General features: G+C 42.1%; 2 protein-coding genes across 3 annotated transcripts in view; one reads left to right on the top strand and one right to left on the bottom strand.

Annotated features, from left to right (window-relative positions):
- Positions 1-16,437: 16,437 nt before the first annotated feature.
- On the bottom strand, positions 16,438-18,776 carry LOC106751628 (telomerase Cajal body protein 1). Its single transcript, XM_014632592.1, has 5 exons — positions 18,234-18,776; positions 17,594-18,120; positions 17,290-17,522; positions 16,971-17,204; positions 16,438-16,886 (listed from the first exon to the last, which is right to left on the bottom strand). The coding sequence occupies exons 1-5, from the start codon at positions 18,462-18,464 to the stop codon at positions 16,660-16,662; spliced, it is 1,452 nt and encodes a 483-aa protein (XP_014488078.1). The 5' UTR covers positions 18,465-18,776; the 3' UTR covers positions 16,438-16,659.
- Positions 18,777-21,685: 2,909 nt separating this feature from the next.
- LOC106751625 (integrin alpha-PS2) overlaps positions 21,686-25,179 on the top strand; it is a 69,614-nt gene continuing 66,120 nt past the window's right edge. For both annotated transcript variants that reach the window (XM_014632588.1, XM_014632587.1), the window contains exon 1: positions 21,686-22,297. In XM_014632588.1, coding sequence (XP_014488074.1) covers positions 22,119-22,297 — 179 coding nt within the window. In that variant the 5' untranslated portion in view covers positions 21,686-22,118. The remainder of the gene's footprint in view (positions 22,298-25,179) is intronic.

Below are 25,179 nucleotides of genomic sequence, written 5' to 3'. Positions count from 1 at the left end.
AGATGAAAACTCTTATTATTATAACAAAATAACGACTGCTATAATTACTGTATATATATATATATATATAATTCCATGAGAGAGAAAGAGAGAGAAGAAGAGGAGAGAGGATGGAAGCGGAGGGTGCGGGGAAGACTGGCTGCGCTTCCGCGTCGCTAAAGTAAATCCGCCGTTAAAGTCCCGCCTTAAAACCGCGGTTTAAAATCACGTTAGCCCTCCTTCCCTTGTAGCGTAGGAGTCGGCGACGTGCACGTGTAACGACTAAACTGACGGGAAACCGCATAGTAAGTAGCGGCTCGACCGCACGTGTCCAGTCTCGTAGGCACCGAGCACAGAGCTCCGTCGGTGTTCCAACTTCGTTGGAGCGTCGTCAAAAATTTACATAATCGTATAAAATCTATCCGGCGAGAAGTGCGCATGTGCTTGCGTGTGTATGTATGACTGTGCGTGTGCAGGTTGTGTGCTCGCGCCTGTTTATCCGGGAAAGCGCCAACTCGCCGATATCCGCCGTCGGCATCGACGTCCTTCGATCCGTCCGAGACTCCCGTGTTAACTTATACATCGACTGTCGCGATTCGACCGCCGGCTTGCCGCCAGCTCGTGGCCAACTTGATGAAATAGAGACGCGATTATTTGGGCCACAGCTCACTAATTGGCAAAGTTCCGCGAGTACACGCCTTGTCCTTGCCTCAGACGCAGGCATTTCATTGTACAGAGAAGAGCGTGCCCCCGCAGACCCTTCGCCGCGACGCCTTTTGACGCCGGGTCTTATGAGAAATTCTCGGCTTCCGGAGGCACGACGTTATCATTAACGTAACTCGGGCGATTATAGACGCGCCCGCTTAAATCGTGGAAGCCTTAATCAGCCTGGTCGTTGCGACCGAGCGAGGCCGCTGAGGGCTTATATCCTCGGTTCGCGATTGCACGTTAATTTTGTATTCTTAGGATTAATGGTGCACTTTCGCGCCGGATGTAAATTTAGATATCAGGCGATCAATACGCGATGTAACGCGAGTCGCCCGATTTGAGGAATAGATAAGAATATGCTGTGAGCGCAAGCGCGCGTTTTGTTTAACGGGTCGCATTGTCCCCTTTGCGGAAGAACGACTTCAGAGGGACGGAAAACACGCGGTATGTGACGAAACGTTTTATTTCGCCGCTGCGTAATTAGCCATTTTGTGTAAACGAGTTCTTTTAATCGGGACGCCAAATCCAGAGATTCGCGTCGCATTAGTGCGTCTTCAAAGCGCGGTTTTTTAACGTGTACGTTCCCCAACGAAAAAAGCGTCGCTACGGGAATAACAATAGCAACGACGACGACGACGAACTGCCTGTGGCATTTTAATTTAAGGACGTGTCGTTGTACTATCGTAGAGATCCGCGCAGCGTTCGTAAGATGACTTACTATCGAACACGCGCAATCTAAAGACTCGGCGCGCAATTTTTTGCACGTCGCGATATGCGAATCCAATTTCCCTCCGACTATCGCAGAGCGGCTTTATCGAATTAAAGCAGATCGAACGCCGCTGCAGCTGCATCACCGGACCGTTAATTTCCATTCATTGCGCCATAACGATGTAAAAAGGCAGCGAGAGACAAGTAGCGTTCACCGATATCGTAGAATTGCGATAATTTCCGAAAGTCATTTCCGCGTTTCAGATATTTTTTTTTTTATTTGGCAATTTATACAGTTATTAAAACTTCCATATGCTCGTGTTTTATTTTTCATCGCACAATTTGCAACACATCTCTGCATTTTTGTACGTCCCATTTATTCAGATCAATAAAATTTGTTTTTATTTATTTATTTACTTAGATCTCACACATAACAGTACAATTCTGTTATGTTTATCGTGTCGCATCGCGCACTTCTGCATTGAACAAACGACAGTTATTATTTTTAAGGTAGTTGTGGCATAAAATGAGTTCTTTTAAGAATTCATTTGAAACTTGCATTATATATACGTTTAAATATGACATAATTATTAGCGCAATTAGAGAACGATCGACCATTCGAAAGCTGATATATTCGCAACTAAAGATGACACTTTTTATTCCTTGAGGCTAATGCCCTATTTTTAACTTCTATTTTTAATCTCTTTCAAACCACATTTATTGTACAAAAATGTCAGAATTACTGACAATTTTGTTTTAAAAATATGGCCATGGGCAATTTATAATTTATAATGATATCCATGATACATATATATATATATATATATCGATAAAAAAGAATCCATATATTTATAGCGAATGTAGGTTATTCATTCTGAAGCAAGGCAGTTCTGTCGGTTGTTCAGGCTTCAGAATGCAAAGCCGAGAGAATAGATTTCACACACGCACGTGAGAATTCACAAAATTCATCCGTATTGTTAATTTAATTTACCTGCCATCGATATATCCGCGTAACGTTCCTTCTCGCATTCGCCGGACAATTGTCTCCAAAACTTCGCCCGCTCTTTGAAATTCGGTGTAGCACGCGCAATACAATTTTCCAAATCGCAACCTCTTACGTGAAAATAACAGGTATAACATGGACGTTGCCTGCCGTCGACGAGGACGTTGCACGCGCACTCCTGCGTGTAGATCTACGGGGAACGTGTACATAGGGGAGACACGTGTCTGGTGTATGAACGAGGAAACTCTTCAACGCGCAACCGCCTGCCTAGCTCGCGGGAAGAAGAGCCGCGACATATTTTCGCAAAGCCGTCTCTCCTCTCACAGTTAGTACGTACTTTGCATTTATAACGTCTGCACACCGGAATCGCGTCCACCTTAATATAATAAGAAGTACGTGCCTCCGTAGAATTCCCCGGATAATTAAGACACTCGTGCGACTTCCGCCGTCCTTGTGGTAACTGCTTCTCGCGTGTGTACCGGGTGAAGCAGAAGTTACGCCCCTCGAGCGTCTGTGGCCGTCGTATTAATAGTTGTTACTTGAAACTTGAATTTCTCACGCGACACACTTGGATTTCAATTTCAATTTAGAGTTAAATTTGAGCTTTTTTTTATTTATATGCGCAATAATTTTCTGCGCAGACGCTCGACGATTATCATGCAATAACATCGTAACGTCGTGTATCGTATGATTCCATATCGAAAAATTCAGATCTAACTCTAACGTTAGATCTGAATATCTCACCTGAGGCAAGTTTCACGGCTATTGATATAAATCTAGGGGATATAAATCTAGGGAATTGATCGCGCACAAGCAACGTCGCTTCGGTGATCATGCATCGACGAACCTACGACGATCGGAGTCGACGTTCGATTTTTTTCATTAAAAGTGCCGGGGGGAAATTCATTGACGAGCCGTGCAAAGGCTCATTGTATGGAGGTTTTCGACACACCCGGTAGCCGACGTATGTCCCTCCACGTGCGCGACATATATCGCGTGAGCTCTTTCGCCGGACGCCTCCCGGCTAGCGAAATCCGGCATTTTTGCAAGCTGTATTCGTACGCTCCGTGAGAGCGCGCGAGCGCGCAAGCGTTACCGGCTCGAAATGAATAATTACTGGCACAGAGCTAAAAGGCGGAAAGGACACGATTCGTTAAAGGAATTATCGTACGTTTTAATATTTCATTCGCCTATTTCCCCGGCCTGCCCCCCTTCTCGCTCGCGTTTTTTACTTATATTTGCCCCCGTCATTTTCTTTTGTTCCCCCAGCTGTGTTTTTAACAGCGAGAGCGTTCCCCCTTTCATCGAGATAATTCCTTCCGAAATTACTTCACGGTTTTTGATGTTGAGATATTTACGCTCTCAGCGCGCGGAGATTAAGAACTCCAAGATTGATTCGGCGAAGGTTACCGTCGCGGCCGCCGGCCTTTCAGACCGGGTGCGCTGGGTTTTCTCGTTTATTTTCAGAAAAATTGCAATTTTCGCAGGCTACGCTTCCGCAAAGAGATTTCATGGCTTTGTGGCTTCGGCTATTTTGAGATTTTGCGACGGAGAGCTCGTACGAACCGATTGATGCGCTCGATAATCGTCGTCGGCGAATCGTTTTTGACGCATAGTGAGAGATTCCGTTTTGCTTATCGATAAGCTCGGGCAGGAGCAACCCCGTAACCTAACGATTGATTAAGGATGTCCGCTCGAAAGGCTACTTATGGCTGACTGTCCGCACGTCGGTGCTGTAATCACTGACGAAAGTACGCCGTGTCGACGTCGGTATTCATAAAGGAGCGCGCGTGTCATGTCGCTTTCCTGTTAATCACGAGCGTGTCTCGGGACGTTAATCATGAATATTCAATGCGCGAGGACGTGTAATCTTCGGAAGGAGACATAACAATTTAAGATCCGACAGGCAAGCCGTTTGAGACGCGATGCGTGTGCGACAGTCGTTCCCCGCAGTGCGCGTATCTCGAATTCGTGCCAGCCGAACGAAAATGAACGTATCCGTTCACTCGATTTTACAACGCTGGCTCACGCGGACGCTCGATCGAAGCTCATTGTGCAACGAAATGTGCATAATCTTGAGACTTTGTTCTCTTTTTATCTAATGTTTTTTTTCATCTTCTTAATGTAAATCAGAACTAAGCGGATCGGAAATTATAGGAAAGGGACATGACTTCCTCGCGTGTCGTTCGTGCACGGAGAAAATATTGTGGTAAAAATTACCGCAGAATTTTCTAATACTAAACCATAACGGAATTATAATTGAAATTGTGTGTTGTGACCTTTAGTAGTGTATCTCATTGTATACATCACTGTATACATCACAGACGCACGCACATGATAATTTCAGTCATAATTTCGATATAGTCCACAGGGAGAAAACAAGCTTTGCTGTTCTAACAAAATTTGTTTTCTCCGTGCATTATTACGAAGTTCTCTAATAATTTTTCAAACAACACCTCCCCTTTGCAGAGCAAAAGTGAGACGTTTTTTCACATTCTCCTTTGTTCTCTTTACGAGACCGGTGGATCGACAATTCGCTTTATTGTCGCTTATCTGTGAGCCATACGTGTACTCTCTCACCGTTTGTGACAATCGGCATCGCGCGATGTCTCGCATTATCCTCGGCCAATTTATTCGCGCGCATTAAAGGCACGAGAAGGTAAAAATCAATAGGTCGCCTGTGCAAGAGAAAACTGTGTATTTCCGAGGTCATTTTCTTCTTCGTTCGTCAAACCGGTCGTGACAACTAAAAATAAAAATCCCATTCGGATCCCGTTGTGATACGTAACATTCGAGCGCGTCGATAACATTACTGTGCGCGAGGCTAAGTATACACGGTGACCTGGTAACTCGGGATTATGAATTATGATGCTTACTGCCTCGCTGCTCGCGAAATAACAGTAGCACTGGCGGCCGCTGATGATTTTCGCCGACAGACGTCTCTGTTCGCGTATTCACTAGCAAGAGAAATATAAATTGTGATTTAACTTTACAATGCCCCATGCGCATGCACGTACGCACACACGTATGTTGCACGCACACCGTGACCTGCGTATGATGCATCAGAATCCCACACATTGCGCGATGTGTTCTCCCGCTATCGTGTTCCTTCCAGTTGGTTATTTCCAATATTTCTTTATTTATTTAGCACGGAGCAGCTGGAAAGCGAAATAAAGCGTCTCAAATTTTTAAAAACACCGGGTAAACTTTAATTATACATGTGCTACGACCGAATGCTACGACGTATATTCAGATACTTGCATGATTTTAGATTCCCTTCGGAAAAATAATGAATTAAACATCGCCGAGATATCGAGGAAACTGAAACTTAGAACAACGCGAATATCGTTTTCAGGATTGGCATTTTCATTGCAGTGGGGAAAATTTAAAAAATGCCAATATCATCAAAAGGGTTGAAAAGATAATGCGATGAAACAATAATAATAATAATAATCGTTCGTCGGCTGTACGACCCTCTTCGAAGACAGAAGGGCTGTACTTTCGACCGAAATCTGCGGGATTTGCCTTAAAAACAAGAAAATTGACTATTACGACATAAAATCAAGATCTGCGACGGAACAGCGGATTCACGAGCACGTATTCGCCCGCTAGCTCGTTCGCTCGATGTCTCCCGCTCAAATCGCTTTACACTGTATCGATCTCTTACAATACTCGCGACGAATTGATGCCTCGTAACATACATACGTAAAAATTGATATCACGGGGCTGCCTCTCCGATAAGTTACGGAAGATCGATACGCACGAAACAAATATTCGATAGCTCGCGCGGAATATCGTGGCCAATGCTACCCGAATAAAGCTCCCCCCTCCCCCCTCTCTCTCTCTATCTCTCACTCACTTTTTTTCACCGAGCAATTGTTTTTTCGCGAACGGGAAAATATCGCGTCGTGTACTTATGCCGCTATAGCATGAGTCGCCATGCAAAACGGCTAATTGGTATGTTGCTACTGCGGCCTCGTATAAACTGCGCCGCCACTGCGTTGGAATACACAATGCACTTTGACCCTCCGCGCCGCCTCTGCAAAATGGGTCAACCTTATTTATCGCGGGGAAATACGTTCGTGGACATCGACGATGAAACCCTGCCGCAGGTAAGATCGGCGCCGAGCGAGGAGCTTCCGGGTGAAAAGATTCCCCCGGCGAACCCGCGCACGCATCCAGCCTCGGCTCCGGAGCTGCTTAACTCGCGCTTGTGGTAAATTACATTTCGAACTATCGCTGTGTACTTATCCGCCGAGTTATCCTCTTCGTCTTTGAAATGCCGGAGTCTCCTCATTGGGCGACTGCTACGCGATGACGATAAAAAAGAAACTCGGTCCGCGAAGTAATAATAATTGTTCAGGAGGAGGAGGGCGCTAATTAAGTCGCGAAATTGGCTAAATATTTAGTCTCGCAACTGATAGATCCAGCAAGTTGAAGTTGAGGCGGTCTTGGCGGGAAATATGGCCGCGGAGAGTGTCTTTGATAAACCGTGATAAGTCAAATAGTAACAACGGCTTCGACGTTTTACGAGTTTCAAAGAGTGAGTGTGTGACGTTTTTGCATGCAACGCGAATAAATTCATTCGTAGTCGCGCGGTCGCGAAAAAATCGACGATACTTCTCAGCTTGTAAACTCGAGCTTGAGACTCGCGTCGATTTATTAACGACATTTCATACTAGAGCGCATGTCATATTCTTACGAAAACTCCCGCTTTGTTATATCCTTGGTGGATAAACTATGGTCTCCCCAATTAATTCAGCGGCGCCGTAACTTTCAATGAAGCGAACTCATAAATGAAGAATCGTACGTTCCACCTGCGATATTCCAGGTCACGCCGCAGTGCACGCTCATCGTATCGGCTTTAAAATCGATAATCTTGAAACATCGTAAATGTTATCGCTTTCATCCGCTCGCTCCTTCGCATTACGCGCGCGTGCGCGCGCGAGCGAGCGTGAATTTCTGGCAAGTGAAATCTTATTGTACGGTTATGGTTTGACCGTCGCTTCCCCCGCGCTCATCCCGAACAAACTGGAACTCCTATTTATCTTGGGGAAATTTATTCCGAGACACCACCGCCGATGAGGGGGAGCCCGGTGCAATAAAGCGACGATAAGCCGGGGCGCGACATCGACACGAGTCAACGAAATTTCCAGCTGAAACTTCGTGAAAGCGTTCGTGCATTCTCAAACAGCCTCCGAATCCGAACGTCTTCTAAGTTCTCCTCTTATCGCGCCGCCACCGTCCGATGGAATTGACAGAACGAACAACAGTCGGGCAGTGATCGAAATAATTCCTCGCGAAGATAGGTTCAAACGAAGGTATTATAATGTTGCATCTTGAAAAGAAGTGTCGCATCTCGAGAAGAAATTGCATCGCTCTTTGTGTGCCCCGAGCAATTTTCAATGGATTTTATTTAAATCTTCAAATTAAAATTTAAATACAGAGTCTTACTTATTTATGAGACTTACTTTTCGTCAGTACATTCGATGTTGCACACTGAAAAATTGTCAATTGTGTTCATGCGTTCTCAAACAGCGCCGAATTCGAACGTTTTCCGATTTCTCCTTTTATCGCAATGCCGCCGATCCAATTGACAATTGACGAACAATTCGTTGGACGGTAATCAAAATAATCGCAAAGGGTAACTTTAAACGAAGGTATTAATGCTGTTTCGAGAAGAAATCACATCGAAAAGAAGTTACACTTCGAAAAGAAATTGCACTGCCCTTGTATTTCTCGAGCAATTTTTAGTGGATTCTTCTTAAATTTTCAAATTAAAATTTTAATGCAGAATCTTAATTTAAGGCTTCGTTTTCGTCAATGCATTTGATATTGCACACTAAAAAATTGAATTACGAGAAGCGCGAGCTGGAAACGCACTAACGTTTACACGCAGCATATTCCGCCGGCGGCTCTCACGTTCCGGTATAGGGCTTCGTGAGCCAATGGCTAATTGGCTTCTTGCGAAAACGCATTCGCTTTCTTCCTTGTATTCGTGCAGCTTGAAAAACTCGACAAAATGCGTTGTTCGCGATTTGCATTTCGCCGTTACCGTATCGATCTGTCACAGCTGCCCTTTCAATTTCTTAGCCTGGTCATATGTTAGCGATCGGACTTTGGACCGATGGGAGCTTGACGTCTGACTAGTACAAAGAAAGGTTCCGAGCATACTTTATTCGTACCTCGTTTGTACTTTTTTGCACCACCTTCCTGATTATTCTTTAACCTTCTTGTATTTTTTTATTCCTTGGGAGCTACAGAGAGGGTGGTATAAATAATGGAAAAAAGTACAAACGAAGCATATTAAAAACATTTCTTTCCTTTGAATCGGGCACCGAGTACATATCAATGAACTTCGAAGCACATTTCCGCGATCTCGCATATCCTCTAAGTAAGCGCCTTCTGACAGAGAGCTGAAAGATCACCTCGAATCGATTGGAAAAAATAACGAAATTCAAACCGATGTAACTTCGAGGAGAATTATCGTGAAGCAATGCTCCGGAAAGCAATTTAAAGCTGGAAGTCTCGGCTTTCAAATCCGGTAAAGCTTTATCCTCGGTGACGCTTCTTCTCCAGATGGCACAACTTCCAAGTCAGCCGCGAGAAATTGACAGAAAGACCGTGCAACTTTCTGGTCAGGCACGGAGAAAGGGAGAAAAATTTTTTAACTTACCTCCAAGCAGCCCGAAAGTCATAAGTCTGCTTTTTGAGATATTTTCTTGAGAATTGAATTGTAATTCTTTTCCCCGAGTTAAGATGATCTCGACTTAAGATGATCAGTGCAACGTTGAATGCGGCGTTCTCAGCTTTTTTCAGGGGAAATTCTTGATCTCACCAACAAAACCAACAACAAATTATTCTCACTTTCGTTATAAGCAGGCATTATTCTCTCTTCTACGTTACTACGCACGTTAAAAGTAACTTTTGTTACTTTTTCTTTTGACTAATTCACCTGTATATTTGACCGCTTCGTTCTTCTAATTATTTTGTCAGCGTAATTAACAGTTCAAATTAGCTCAAATAATTACAGACCTCCAGACTCAGAAATTTCGCAAATACGACTACGCTAACGTAGGTCGTCTTCCATCTTTTGGCAAAAGTTTTTACGCGTCGCGATGCTATCGCTCCGAGGACTTCGCCATGGTTCTACGTTTGTCGTTCGCCAACGTAAAAGTTTGCGCGAAAACAGCGAGACGAAGATATAAATATCACCACTAGAGGAAGAAGCTGCACCCGTATCGGCAATCGTGCTCTCGCGAGGAAATTGTAAAATGCAAATGGCTGAGAATTTTAATCCGGGAGCCAGCACAGGAACGACATCTATAAGCCTCCACTTGTCGCCGGAAAACGATGGAAATGCGACACTGGTGAAAATAGTAAAACTGGCAAAAACAAACCTCGTGTGTGTAGCAAATTCAAATAAAGTTTCATATTTCAGGAAGCGGCTTCTCGCAAAAATTGTACAGTTAGCTGTACAAGCGATCCAAAGCTCATCAATTGATTGAAGTGCTCCTACAAATTAAATGTCGATTTGCAAATAACGATATCGTAACTTAATAGTATCAGCAATTTGTTCCTGCAAATTAGAGTCTAATATTACACGAGTTTAAAGGAGAAAACACGTTTAAATGTGCACTTAACATATACGTTTACAAACACGTATAAAAATAAAAATTGGCGTTTACACGTGCTTTTGAAAACGTATATCTGTTTACAGACTTTGAACCCCGTTTATCCGTTTACATGAAAAAAGGGAAATGTTAATCCCGTTACTCATTTTTCTGTCACGGAAGTTTTAACGAAATAGAAAAAAATAATCTTACAGATAACTTCTGTGAAAACATTTCGCAAATTTAATAGTAAAGAAAGGCAGAATCCATTTAAAACGATTAAACGTTTAATTATATCGAAACGGTTTCCATCGAGCGTTTCCAAGCGGATGTACGCTAAACGTTTAAACGTGTATTCGGAAAACGGATCGAAGCGAGAGCTCTGCTAGAAATCCTATGAAGACCCATTAATTTATATTACTCTAAAAATATGCAAGAGTTTCATCAAAATCAAGAACCGCCGTGTTCTTTGTAAGTGTGTTTCCGCAGCGCACGTTACAGACATCACGGTAACGTCACTCAATTATCCTCCGCATTTATTTCTGCTTTTCTCCCTTTCTAAAGCATTTTTAAGATTCCGCGGGGGAATAACGGATTATCGTATTTCTCGGGAGGGAATTTCTCGGAGGCAATCGAATCGATGCGAACGTTCGAGTTCCGTTGAACTCCGGTGAGTATACGATGACCGCATGGAAAAGTGCGCATTTCTTGGGTTAACCGCGCCAAACAAAGCAGTCTCGATGTTACCCTTCGGGGGAGGCTTAAGGGCAACGACGGGGAGTATTCCGACCCCTCTTTTTCCGTTAAAGTTGGGAAACAACGGGACGGTATAAAATTCGTGTGCGGGCTGCAGCTTCGGTCGTTAAATATTTATGAGGACCGGTTCTCTATTTTTTCCCCTCTTCCCTTCTTTTTCTCTCTTTCTCTCTCTCTCTCTTTTTTTTGTCGACCGCGCCCAACCCGAAACTTTACAGTGGCGTGAGTATTTGTCGGTGCCCGTCCGGCACAGCATCCGGACCGACGGGTCATCTGTTATAAAAATGGCGCTACGTTATAACGGAGAGAGGGTGAGGACGCAGGAGTGTGTCCTCGCCTCTGTTTTTACTGCCGGCACGACGATCTCGATGATAAACGCGCTCTTTACTGAGACGGGCCTTTTCCATTCGACGAAGAAAAGGATAATTGGCTAATTACGGTCGTCATGATCCCGATAGCACACCACTATCCGATTTATTATTAACGACGTCGACGTGCGACAAAGAGAATGCGATCGAAACGGACACCACAGCACGCGATGTGATTGTTAGTCCTCGACCATCGTCGTTATCTCTTTCCAAACCGTGGGGCTGAAAAAACTTAATTAATTTGCAGCTTTTCTCTCTCTCTCTCTCTCTCTCTCTCTCTCTCTCTCTCTCTCTCTCTCTCTCTCTCTCACACTTACACACACACACTCAAAAAAGTATCGGACTTCCTGCTTAATTTTATATTCCGGGCAGAAAGATTTCAGTAATGGCGCGGCACTCTCTTCGCCCCTCCGCCGCTCATCGGAGCACACTTCACTTAATGGGTTGCTGACTTGGTAATTGCCGGTAGAGTACCACCTAATTTAGTCGTTCGTAACAAAGAAAGGGAAATATATTACCTCCTTTAAGTTAGGCCTCACCCTCGAGTTTAATGGAAATGCGAGTAAGAAAAATAAGCGCACACACCCTAGCGGACGCGGTAATGGGTGTTTGCCTATGAATACAAATGCACCGAATATTTCGCAAGTGCGTCTCACATTCCTCGTGTGAAAATCACAGTGGCGTAACTAACGACTCCGCGGACTCCGCGGGAGATCCCGGAGAGACCTCCGCCCCGTCCTCGAAAAAGATTAGGAGGAGAGAAGAAAGGAAGGAATATGTCGCGGAAAACGCCCACATAAAGGTTACTATTCTTTCATATAAAAACTTGCTTATCGAAATTCCACGAGTTCTCTCGTCTAGTGTTCGGAATATTCTCGCGCCCCGCGAGAATTCCACCTGTGAATCGTCGTATTATTTTGTACATATTATTTACAATTACGCACGGAGAAAGAAGATTGGTCGAATTAACGTGGCAATGAACGAACCAAACGCCTTTTGATCGAGGGAAACCGAATTTCTGATTCCTATGAATTCAAAATAATCAAATTCGGTTATGAAAACCAGAAATTCTGTTTCCTTCTCCTTAAAGCGGAACGCAAAAGATTTAGCCTGACCACGTGAATGATTTATCAATTTCCCCGCATCTTCTCCTTCCACTCTATCTCCTCCCCTTTCTGTCCGGTATATGTTAACATTGAATCACGTGAATCATTAATGCGTGCGCGCACGCATACGTATAAACGATTCTGCATTTCAAATCTAACGTGCGCTCGTGATACACCGCAACCACCCTTATCGTGTCCATTGATAATATACTTTCCTTCCGCTACACGCACACCGCAAATTTCGAGATTTCATTAACACTCGACGTTCGCGTTGCGACTTTCCTACCGGAACAAGACGCGTACGCCCAATTCTTTTTGTTACAGTGCAACACAAATACGGCGAATACGGCTGATGCGATACATGCGTTTGATATTTAAATAACCCGGAAATTATTTGAGCTTTGAGAGATCATAGTGATATATGAGATTCGAAGAGAATCTTCAATTTTGTTTTTGATAGTGTGAAATATTATCATATGTTGACATATTTTGTGCTAAAAGTTAAGAAGAGAAATAAAACGAGAGATAACGAAGCGAAAAATTCAAAATAGAGAAAGAGAAAACGTATTATAAACGCGTTATAAATGTATATGATTAAAAAGCGTTGCCGGAAAAATGAAATATTATTATAAATTAATTATGTATATATTAAATAAATAAATAAATAATAATAATAACCCAAAAAATTATATCACGAAACGAGACCAAATGGAATCATTCCTCATATTTCCTCATATTTAAAGAGATTTTCCACTGGTAGCGAGTTCAAGAAATCGAAATTTTTTTCCATATTTTCTGAAAAATCGAATTTTAAATGAGATGATGTACGGTTCCTAAAGCAAGCTCATAGTGCGCTGTTCCTTCTTACTATAAAGCCGGTGTGCATTATTTCGCAAACGCGTTGTTTCCTTATTTACGAAGAATGCATCGGGGCGGCGTGTATTACGCGCCAAGTCATCTTCGGCTTAACGCGTATTTCATGTTCTGTCGTAACGACGTTAAGCCCTCACACCGGTCGCGCTTTCGACTGTTCATACCGGGTAATCCCGGGCCTGACTGGGCGAGAAATATAGCGCCTCTTGAAAAGCGCAATGAATAACCACCGTGCAGTTACAGCCGGCTCTGTTTAGCATTCCCCCGGCCGATCTGTGCGGACAGTCGTAGACGCGACAAGTGCCACCCGGTGACAAGTGTAACGATCTTTTTAGTATCGGTTACGTTTTACCACGTCAAATGCCGCGGTAGTAACTGGCACGTGACACCACCGCCGCGTCTCGTCAAGTTACGTGTAAAATATACATTGATTGCGATCAAAAAATTGCTTGCACGATCGATAGCAGGAATAAAGTGAAGAGAAAAAACGCGTATGCGTCTCGAATTAAATTTACTTTTACCATATCTTGAAAAAGTGAAAAAATCAAGATCCAAAAATACCAGGCACGCGTTTAAGCACACATAAATTTCCAAAAACACGGATTTTCCTTCTATATCTGTAGAATATTTTAACGTAATTAAAGTATTCGAATATAAATAAATTCCTTCATGGAGAAAATATTTTACGGTAATTTTTTTTTACAGAAATATTTTACTGTATCTTTAATAATTCGACTCCACTGAGCTTTGTGCGCAGCGACGGAGATCAGCGCGGCAATCAGCGTGTTGACATCATGTTACAGCGTTAATTAAAATCATTCTTTTGCGATAATTTAGTCAATTGGCTGACAAACTCAGCGAGCATGAAAATAGAACGCTAAGCGACGAAAGTTGATGAATGTGTATTAGCATCTCTGCAGAAGCCCACGTCCGCAAACGTAGAGCGCACTGCGAAAATTAACAGTCAACAACGCGGAAAATTTCCATTATTTTTTACGAGATTGTAAATCTTCTTATGAGCAGGAGGTCCGATAAATTCGCGTGCAAACACGATAAATCTTCGAACGGAGATCTATCCTTCGCTAAACTCGCAGCTTCCATCCGCCGTGTACAATTCCTTCGGCTTCCGGAAATTGACTAAGAAGTTCGGGGGAGGCAGCAGTCTTTGTAATCACTTTGCCGTGCGCGCGCGAGAGAGAGAGAAAGAGAGAGAGAGAGAGAACACAGGCAAATTTTAGATAATTATAGCACCCCACCCCATCCAACGTTATAAGCTTACCGCCTTAATCCTCGCTTACGACTGTAAGTCCCGCTTTAACTTCGGAACTGGAAAACGCGTAAATCAAGTATTACGTAGAGATTACATTTTGTTCACGCATTAACTATGCATCCAACATTCGCCGCGAAACTCTGCGAGTTACGTATGATTTTCGAGGCAACTTCGTAGCGCTCGTTAACGCAAAAACAATTTATCTTCGCAAAGTGGAAAATGTAGCTCCCTATGAAATTACGCGGCCGAATCTTAGCGAATGTTCACAACTGACCGAAACGCTAAAAACAGCAGGCTGCTTTTTCTTCATCCGATTAAAAATTTAAGAGATACTTAAATAATCATTGAACTGTTACGTCCTGGAAGAGGATGTATGCAACAAACATCGCTTAATCGCGCACTCGCGAGGCCTAAACGTACTGGCAGGTCTGCGGATCAGGTCAAGGTACCCAGGATGTAACAAAATTACGTGCCTTACGTGAAGGCGGAAAAGATGAAAGACGCGTTGGGAAACACAAAGGGCGCGTTTAACGGCGAGCCATCGTAATCTTATCCTTTTTGCAATAGCGCTTGCCCGAAGTCCGTCTGCTTCCCAATCATATAAAAAAAAGGGAATTCGTAGTTCTCGAGGTACCCAGGACGTAATAGAATCTCTGCATAAATTTATTAGACTCTAGCGTGAATTCATCCCAACTACGCCGCACATTTGTATGTTATTCAACGATATGTTATTCAACGAAAGTTCTCTCCGTGTATCTTCAAAAAGGACAAGCTGCGCACAAATACTTATTTCGCTCGCTGTAAACATCGCGAAACTCTGCGAGCTACGTAGAATTTTCGAGGCAACTTCGTAGCGCCCGTTAACGCAAAAACAATTTATCTCCGCAAAGTGGAAAATGTAGCTCCTCACGAAATCATGCGGCCGAATCTTTGGAAACGGCGGTTCGACGGCAAAAATTGCGTGTTTAGCTGCATAATGGATTGTTTCATGTTTATTAGTTTTTTTCTTTTTGTTATTCGTCCCTTTGAACGCAAATGTCTATTGCAAAACGATCAAATTTGTCGTAATCTCTTCCAGCTTTTCACTGTTGTTGTTTATAATTGTCATTTATGTTGTTCATTATTATATGATATATTATTATTTACTGATGCATTTTTATGCAAGCGGAACGTCGCATTACGTTGCCTCCAACGAGGATTCAAAATTCCGAATATATTTGCTTATTATAATAAGGTAAAACATCTACACATGACATTTTTACAATAATCAATAACGACTAAATTCCAACCTCTGCGTTCAACTTGCGTCGGTTGTTATTGGCTTGTTTTTTTTTCACTAGATTGAAAATTTAAGAGAAACTTCAGTAATCATTGATTTTATCAATTTAAAATTAAATTTTAACATGAATGCATCCCAATCATGCAATACGATATGTTATTCAACGAAAGTCCTCTCATTTTGATATGTTTTTCAAAGAGACAAGGTGTACGCAAATATTTCGCTCACTGTAAACATCACGAGATAACAGATCTCTGAAATATATTCACTGTATATCTGCCCCGATGCATGCGATTTTGTTGCGCGTCTCTGCGGCCTACGGATTCCCTACACTTACCGAAAATGATTAAAAAGAGCGCGAGAACCTCTGATAATCCGCCTATCGATAGCAGCGCGTCTGTATCGGCGAATAAAATTCCTCCCGGCATAATCGCGCGTTATCGGACCGTGGCGGAAATATTTTCTACAAGATTACCTCGCGAAATTTTAGGAAACCGACTGCCGGTGCTTTCAAAGGATGCATCCGTGATACCCGATATATGCTATCCTCGCGGATGCAAGAATGCCCGCCTGAATGCACAATTCCGTATACAGCCAGCGGAAACGAATCGAGGCGCACTTTCGGTGGCCGTGTTAGCATCCTCGATATCGATCGCCACACAAGTCGACGATGATTACGATTTCCCGGATCTCATATGAAAAATTTCTTCTTCTTTTTTTCTTATAAAAAATTTTATTGTATTTTACAAATTTATTTATATTTTAACACGCACGCGCAGCAGAGTTGTTCGGTATAATTAATTAAAATATTATTTCATTTCCTGCAACGTTTTCTAATCTTATATACCCGAGGTATTCTTACTTACAGAATTTTAGGTATAAATATGAACATAACGATACTACATTATTTTACACTATATACAAATATTTGCAATCTTGTTTCTCACTTTCAAGTCAATGGTTAATATCAAAATAAACAGTTACACAATCACATCATCAAGATGCCCACCACAATCTCACGCTATTGTCTCTACGCATATTTTCGACATGACATTGTCTCTGTCCTGAACTAGTTGCCAGTATAGGTAAACTTCTGTGTAGGCTTACTCCGTTTATACAATCTCTCGATAGTTCTATTTTACATTTCGGATTTAAGTTTTCATTGTTATCTGCCGTAATATCGTCTGAAAATTCCCATACGGTGATAGTCCCATCAGTGCCGCCTACAAAAAATAGATAATATTAATGAAGTACGTTACATTATATACTTATTATTTCGCTATATATATCTTATGCTAAAAACTTACCAGAAACTATTTGTTTATCGTCAGGTGTAATTGCAAAGTAGATTCTTTGATTGGTATCAGATTGCCTTCCTTTTAGGCAATAAAGAAGAGTCCCGGGGTTACGGAGGTCCCAACACAAGAATTCACTGCCTTTCCGAACGACTGAGTACAGTTTTGTTCCACAAGAGCTGAATTCGACTTGTGTTACACCACAACCAGTTTCAAAAGTGCATATTGGTCCATCTTTGTACAAACCTTTAAGTGTAGAAAAGGAATGACACTAAAATCACAGCTGAAATAAGCATAACTAAAACCTATGAAATATTATCAAGATGCGTACCGATACATTTAGAATACGAGCCAAAAGCGACAAGGCCTGGCATAATTGGATTTTCACGAATGCATGAAACCAATCCAATCATATTTGGGAAATCGTGCTTAAAAAAGATATCGTGTGTTTGTCTTCCAGGACGATTCGTGTCAAACGTTCTCACAGCATTTTTGAAGCCACACCATACCTCACTTCCTACATTCACAAACCGAGTACTGAGAGATGCTTCTATTTCGTCAACTCTGAAAAGCGAAAGTGTCCAAATAAGAAGATGAGAATAGACAAGAATCTCAGTCTTACGGATACTACTGACTGATTGTATGCACGATATGTCGCGCGTAATTCCCCTGTAATTGCATCCCACAAGTGAACAGGATTATCTTTACTGGTACTCAGAAAGCAACATGTTGAAGCATCCCATGCACTCATAAAGGGAAACCAACAAGTGTCATATATAAGACCTCCTTCTTTAACTGTTAGAGCAGATGCAAAATTAGTCCACGCAAAGTCAGACGGTATTTTTCCAGAGTACAATTCTCTAGGAAGTTCGTAAATACGCATTCTACAATCATCTGATGGTACGAGTAAGCATGTTCCATCTGGAGACCACTGGCATCCTTTTGTAAAATTTTCATACAAATCTATAGGCTGATATTCCTCGGTAGCTACATATAATAGTTTCGGTGCAATAGACCAATTATATTGGAAATAGGAAGAATTTGTTGATTCTCTATCTTCCAAATTCATATTTTTCGACTCTGTAGTATTTAGAGCCGCATCATTGTTTGTTATTTCATGTATCTCAGAACTTTCTGCTTCTTTTGACTCTCCTGAATGAACCTGTAATGAATGATCAAATATGAATTTATATTAGATTTATATTCAATTCTTTTTAATTTCTCCTTTGTAATACATGAATATAGAATGTTGCTTAAATATTACCTATTACTTACATTAGATTGTGAAGGAATTTGAAAATCAATATTGTTTGAGGCTGGAACAATGTTTAATTCCAAGGAAGTTTCATTCGTCATATCCGAAGAGTCTTTAGTCTGTGAGAATTCATCTCCTTGTTGCCTTTGATTTTCATAAATTATCGTTTTTATATCATTTCTGTTTAAAATTTCTTCTTCATGTACTGTTGGTCTCGACAAACGTGACTTTACGTTGCAATCCATTTCCATTGTTCACTGTACAAATATACACTTCCTTTTTCAGAGATTATATCGTTGATTTCTTTATGCAAATGTCAAGTACTTGCGAATTCGAAGCAGTCTTTGATTTTTAGAGATTATTTTCTTCACATGCTGAGTAAACTCGGGAGACGGTTTCAAAACAAGCTCAGGTTATGCTGGATTAGTTCACATGTGTACAACGCGTAATAGAGGCAACTCACACGATGGGCGTTTTGTGTTGATCACATGCGAGCTGGTAAATAACTAGAAATACACTATATAGGAAGCAGCGTTTCTATGTTGATATTCTAGGTATTAGTTTGAGCATCGGACTCACGAGATGGCACTTGGAGCTACTTTTGCAACAAATACACTTTGTAGAACCTTATTCTGTATAAAATTCTCTTTGTCTTACAGGATATGGTATAGCTCAATATTATCACTGTTTAATAACTTCTCTGCCGTAAATTTTATGTCACATTAATAAAAATGACAACTGTAGAGAAATATTGTTTTACAAAAAAATATATGACATACTTTATCGCAAATCTCTATATGTCTATCTATAGAACGTTAGGATAATTGTAAATTGTAAAATTAATACTGCATTATTTATACAATATTAAAGTAATTATATCGGATTGATTACTGACGGCCGATAATGTCAGTGCTCTTCAATTGCCTCCGGATCTTCCGGGACACCCTTGAGGATCACAAAAATTTATTCAAGAACCAGCTGTTTTTAATGTATCATCGATGTTTCATCGGAAAATGCATATGATCATAGTAGTATTAATTTCATAATTTATTAGTATCTAGAAATTTCATAAATATGCATACATGCATCTATAATAGTATTTAACAATAATAATATTATTATCATTGTTATTATGTATCATTCTAAAACTGCATTATATGCCATATTATCCTTCAAAATCCGCGCGCTGCAAATCGATGTCAAACATATCGATACTTCCAAACCGCAACCGTTGTATATGTTCACTTCAATACGATCACTTTCGGAACATGGCGCGCGGTGGACATTCGAACGGTTATTTTCTATTTTCCGCGATTTTAATTCCTTCTAAAATGATATCACGCATGAATCACCGTCGTTGGGAGTACCGCGAGGTAAGTGTCATACATTTATCACGGTAACATATCAACGAAAAGAGCTCTCGGAAGAAAATATCTCACGGGACAAACCGCTGTGAGACGGCGAGCGAAGCTCTGTGCGTTTATCAGGTTATGGTAGTTCAGAATTCCGATTGTTGCTTCTTCGCGCTTTCGACCTGCCGAAGAGCCGGAGTCTCGCGCGAAATTTCGTCGAAAATAAGCTTCACGCATTCATCGTAACGAAATACCACCCAGTCAGTCGCGAAAAATTGAACATCTCGCGAATCGTTGAAGCGCCGAGTGAAATATTCGGCACTCAATTCCTACATCAGATTGTTGACCTGACTCGATTTCTATTCCTTTTGGCTCGATTGCAGTTGGCATTAAAATCGTGTAACTCGATTATTTCTATCCAATTTTTTTTCAATGTTTTTTCAAAAATACGAAAAAGTTCATTTTGCGACATGTTATCGATCAACGGCCATATTTGCAATAAAATCTCACAAACATCTTGTTGATGATTTTGCGTGTAGCCTCGGGAAGTCCACGATTGACGCAAACGAGGTAGAATCTCTAACTTAATTTCTGGTTGCGAGAATGATGGTACAGGCGCCGATTATCTTTTGTTTGCACAAACGAGATATTCGCTCTAAATGACTAAATAGAAAAAAATAATGTAAACAAATAGGCAATTTAGAATCAAACGCTGAAAAATCCAGCCGAAAATGATCAATATCGACGAAATTTAATCTTCACTAGTTATATAAATCGTACGCTTCAGTCCTTTCTTTAAATCACCCTAAGCGAATTACAAAGTCGAAATATTAGGTTGGTGCGTATGAAATGTCGCATTCTCTTTACATGCGGACGTTTTCCTCCCTGTTTTCGTTATACTTTTGTATTTGGCATAACCTCATTCATACTCGTATTGTCCATTGCCAGAGACTCATTTCAACAAAATAGGTTTTCTCGAAGGTCTTCCCTTTTTTATTTCTTTTGAGTTTATTACCGATATGAATTCTGCCGACATTCGCGTCATTTTCTTATATGAGTACAAACTTGGTAATAGTGCTGCAAAAGCTGCACGCAACATAAACCAAGCGTTTGGGGAGAATACGGTTAACAATCGGAAAGTGCAGCGTTGGTTCGAAAAATTTCGGACTGGCGATTTTTCACTGCAAAATGAGCCGCGCGGAAGACCCAAAACGTCTGTGAATAATGATGACCTGAAGGCTCTAGTGGAAGCGGATCCAGCCGTATCCACGAGGGAACTTGCTATCAGGATGAAAGTTGACCATACAACGATATTGAGACACCAAATTGTACTCCCATCGCTTGTGAATCGGCATGGCCCGCTACTGCTCCATGACAACGCTCGGCCGCACACATCGCACAAAACAATTGCGAAACTGAACGAACTGGAATATGAAGTTTTGCAGCATCCACCATATTCACCGGATCTCTCGCCGACCGATTTTCATTTTTTCAAGCATTTAGAGCTGTTTTTAAGAGGCAAACACCATGAAAATGAAGACAGTCTAAAAAACTCGATATCAGAGTTTATTAATTCTAAAGACCAAAATTTTTTTAAGACAGGCATCTACGCTTTAAAATCTCGTTGGGAGAAGTGTATTGAAGCGAATGGAGCATACTTTGATTGAATAAACAGCTTTTGAAGAAAGATATACAGTTTTATACAATCACTTAAGAATCCGACATTTCATATGCACCAACCTAATACAATTGGCGAAGATTGAATTTAGTCTATATTTATTACTTTCACCTGAATTTCGGCGCTTGACTTTAAATTACATGTTTATTTACGTTATTTCTTCCATTGTAGTAAATATATATATTACAGTTTTAAAAGCTTGGAAAAAATCGGTTTTTCCATTTACCGCGTATTTCTTCGGTCTCTTCCCGAGGGGAAATTGAAGGAAATGGTTTTTCAATCATACTTAGGTACCAGAGTATCCTCTACATATAATATACAGAGGATACAGAGTATCTTCTACATACACTATAAAAAAAATTAAATATCTCGTCTATCTCTGGCGGAGTCGGCGATTGATGACGATCGCGGTTAGTCGCCGACGCGACGTCTAAATCAGCGGTACCGTCGGTTGCGTTGCCACTGCTAGAGCGCCGTGGGTGGGAGTCTCTGCGGCCCTCGAGAGAGCCGGAGTGAGTGAAGACTACCCGAAAGAACGGTGCTCCACTCAGTCTGTCCGCGGTCGTCCGTCAAGCATCCATCCGGCGCTCACTCCCTCCCGCTCGTCCTTGCCAGTCGCGTCTCGAGGGCCTCGTGGAACGCACATGTCGTCGGCTGCTCGTGCAGCTGCTACCGGCTAAACTCGGCCGTCCCCGTAATAACGTTAATATAGATTCACCGATCGTCGGTCCCGATATCGCGGTGTCGCGCGTGTGCACCCCATCCACCTCGAGGACTTCTCTGCGATCGGTTCTCATATATGAAAGTGACTCGACACGGTGACGGAGTGTTCGCAGTGCGTTGCTCATCGGTGACACGTCGATCCGGTGGATGAGATGCGGTTGACGAGGTTTCTCTGGTGCCTCATCGGCCTGCTCGCGGTGGAGCTGCCGATTTGGCACTTCGCCGACGGCTTCAACGTCGAGACGAAACACTACGCGGTGTATCGCAAGGAGGAGAGATCCATGTTCGGTTTCGCCGTGTCGGCTTATCGTGACAGATACGGCCGCGGATGGTGAGTCCTCTTTCTCATACACAAATTATCTGTCGTCGCTTGCTCGGCGACTCGCTCGATCACGTCGATTTGGTGGACGTCGTGTCGCCGGCAAACCGATCGCCGTCACTTCCGGACGCTTGGTAGATACGACGCGATATGTTCACGATGTTCACGATGTCTCGGGATATATGCTCGCGTGAACGCGCGAAATCGAAGTCCTGTCGCAACTGTGATCTGTGGATCGGTTTTGCGGTTGTATCAGAAAGTCGGTATCCTTGTCTAATTTCTAATCTACGTTTGTAAATTTCCTCGTCTAATCGCGCAAACGTCGCGGCAACGTCGAAAGTATCTGAGAAAGCACGCGGTCTCGCGATAACACGCGGACTGCGGTGAGAAATTAGCGATTACTCATGTCTCAGATTGAGAGTGTTACTCATCGGACTTCGGGGAAATTAACGTAATCCGAGAACACACGGGGAGATCCTGAGGATAAGGAAACATGGAAAGATATTGCGTCAGTACTAAAAAAAAAGTAACGCTTCCGATAAAAAACGAATCGCTCTTTTTATCTGCGAACTGACAGGCCGTTAGTTATATGTTTGACCCGCTGCACGATTAGCTACCTATTAACTCACCTGTCTGCTTTTTATGAAAAGCAACTCAACAACGACGAAATATCCTGAATCTGTTCAGTCTCGATATCTCGAGCGGAATATTTATGATGGTAACACATCTCGATAGATAATAGGATATTTTTCATTAACAAATCGTGGGAGAGAGTCACCTGTCGAGCTCTCGTCGGAGAATCCCGACTCGGAATGTCAGTGTTATTTTGACGGCTGTATCTCGGCTTCCGAGCGCATGAAAGATACGAATTCCGTCCAGCAAAACAAGACAGAATGCCTTTGTGTTTTATCGCGAGTATTCTAGTAACGAGCGATAGTCCCTCGGGGAAGTTCTGCTACGGTTACAATCCTTGGAAGCGCCATGCAATGGGAAATCTCGGCGGGCAGCGTCGTGCGTATTAAAACCGCGGGAAAATGCGACGGCAACGTGCATCTTCTTCGATGGCCGAATCTAATAGGCATTTTGCGTACGTATATGTTACGTGCGCACTAATATTTCCCGCAACGAAACCCTGTAACGAAGCGTCATTACGTTAACGACGTTGAAACATCGTCGCCGTCGTCGGCACGGCCTCGGGAAGTCTGCTCGCACGAGCCTTACGGGAGGTATCGTGGGCGATTTTATATTTAGGCAAGCTCGGTACGAGTTTTACGAGCGGTCGCGCGCGCGCCTTCAATTCACCGGGATTAACGCGCTCAATCGCCACTAATTTCCCGAAATAGACGGGACCCCGATTTGTCCAACAACAACGGATACCTGTGTATCTCAACCACACGGCACGAACCATCATTCGCGCGTGAATATGTCGCGAGCCGTTTTACGTGAAATCACGAGCATCATTTAGAGATTTCGCCGAGATAACTGTGATACGCAAAACAATCATGATTAACTCGAGACGTACCGAAGGATGTATTGCCCGTAAATCAAAATGAAAAAATCTTGAAAAAATTACGAATGGATCTACATCGCATTTAAAGGTGGTACAAAAAGTTTGACAGTAATTCAGAGCCTGGATCAAAAGTTATTCCACCTTAAAGGAGCTTGTAAGGTGAAATGATTTTGAGAAGAATTCGGTGAAATTTGCACTACGTATATATTAAATTGTTATTTAATTCATACATTGTTCGTGCAGTGAGAAAAATATTGACCATTCGAGAGCTGAGATATTTGTAACTAAAGTTGATACTTTTTTTTATACATGTTCCTTGAGATTAGCGTACTAATTTGAATTTCTATTTATAGTAAAATATGGCTCTGGTCAATACATCTTTAAGTTGTGTGTATGTTGCTAAGACGACATAAAATCGTAAGTTCTCCCGTGTGGAAATTTCGGTTCTAATCCAGCAAATTTCATCGAACTTGAACGATTAATAAAAAATCTCGAGATACAACATCACCAGGCCACTTTGTCGTCCATTCCACTTTGTCATGCGTGATATTCCATCGTTTTTCACTTCTCTGTTCGTAACGTTTCTCTTATTATTGCTGTCTTGTTCACATTATAGTGCTTATCAGTTTGAATCGGGCTTCCGTCGCGTTTCGGAAACGTTTCGGTGTGTCCACGTCGCGTGACGGACATTACACGATGTAGAATTAACCGGCGATTAAGTAATCGTCGTGACTGCGATGTATTACTTGCGTAGGCGGTCGTCGCTCCTGTGCTGCTCTGATTAATACTCTTGTAATCCGCGTGTTTGATCTGCTATCGCTGCGCGATGTTCTCCTTTCATGGTCTTCCTCAATGAGCAAGTTCACATTTGGGCGCTCGCGAGATCTTGATAGTCCGGACCTAAAAGAAATATGTACCGAAAAAGAAAATAGTATCGAAACAGTAACCGTTCACAGAAAACAAAAGATTTATTTCTTACATCTAAAAAACCACGACATCTTGGTAAATCTATATAGCCGTAATATGCGGACAGTCGGTTCTCCGTCTTACAATAACGAAGTCGGTAAAGTAAATTAGTAAATTAGTTTCACAAATTCAAATTGTTTAGGGATACAAAGTGATTCCGCCGCAATAATGAAGGTAACGTTTACAAAAATGAGTATTCTCTGTAAGCGGTTCGAAAATTGCTTCCACACGTAAATTCTTTGTCGCACGAGCGAATCTGCTTGGTTGTAACATTTAATAATTTTGTCCAGTGAGCTATAGATTTGCTGAATCAACCTGTTTCGTGTTCGATCACTCGTTATTAGGTATCCCAGGATCGTGAAATATTCTCACGTATTATCGGAACGCCAATAAGAAAGCGAAAATCTGGTTGTATAAA

The sequence above is a fragment of the Dinoponera quadriceps genome, unplaced genomic scaffold (assembly GCF_001313825.1).
Source record: "Dinoponera quadriceps isolate SergipeBrazil2010 unplaced genomic scaffold, ASM131382v1 scaffold386, whole genome shotgun sequence".
In the NCBI taxonomy this organism is placed as follows: domain Eukaryota; kingdom Metazoa; phylum Arthropoda; class Insecta; order Hymenoptera; family Formicidae; genus Dinoponera; species Dinoponera quadriceps.
This window is presented reverse-complemented; position numbering and strand designations above follow the sequence as displayed.

Coding starts and splice junctions, on each gene's coding strand:
- LOC106751628 (XM_014632592.1), bottom strand. CDS start 18,464: ATGGAAATGGATTGCAACGTAAAGTCACGTTTGTCGAGACCAACAGTA. Junction 18,121..18,233: donor AAATTCCTTCACAATCTAAT/GTAAGTAATAGG, acceptor CATTCATTACAG/GTTCATTCAGGAGAGTCAAA. Junction 17,523..17,593: donor ACATATCGTGCATACAATCA/GTCAGTAGTATC, acceptor TTCGCTTTTCAG/AGTTGACGAAATAGAAGCAT.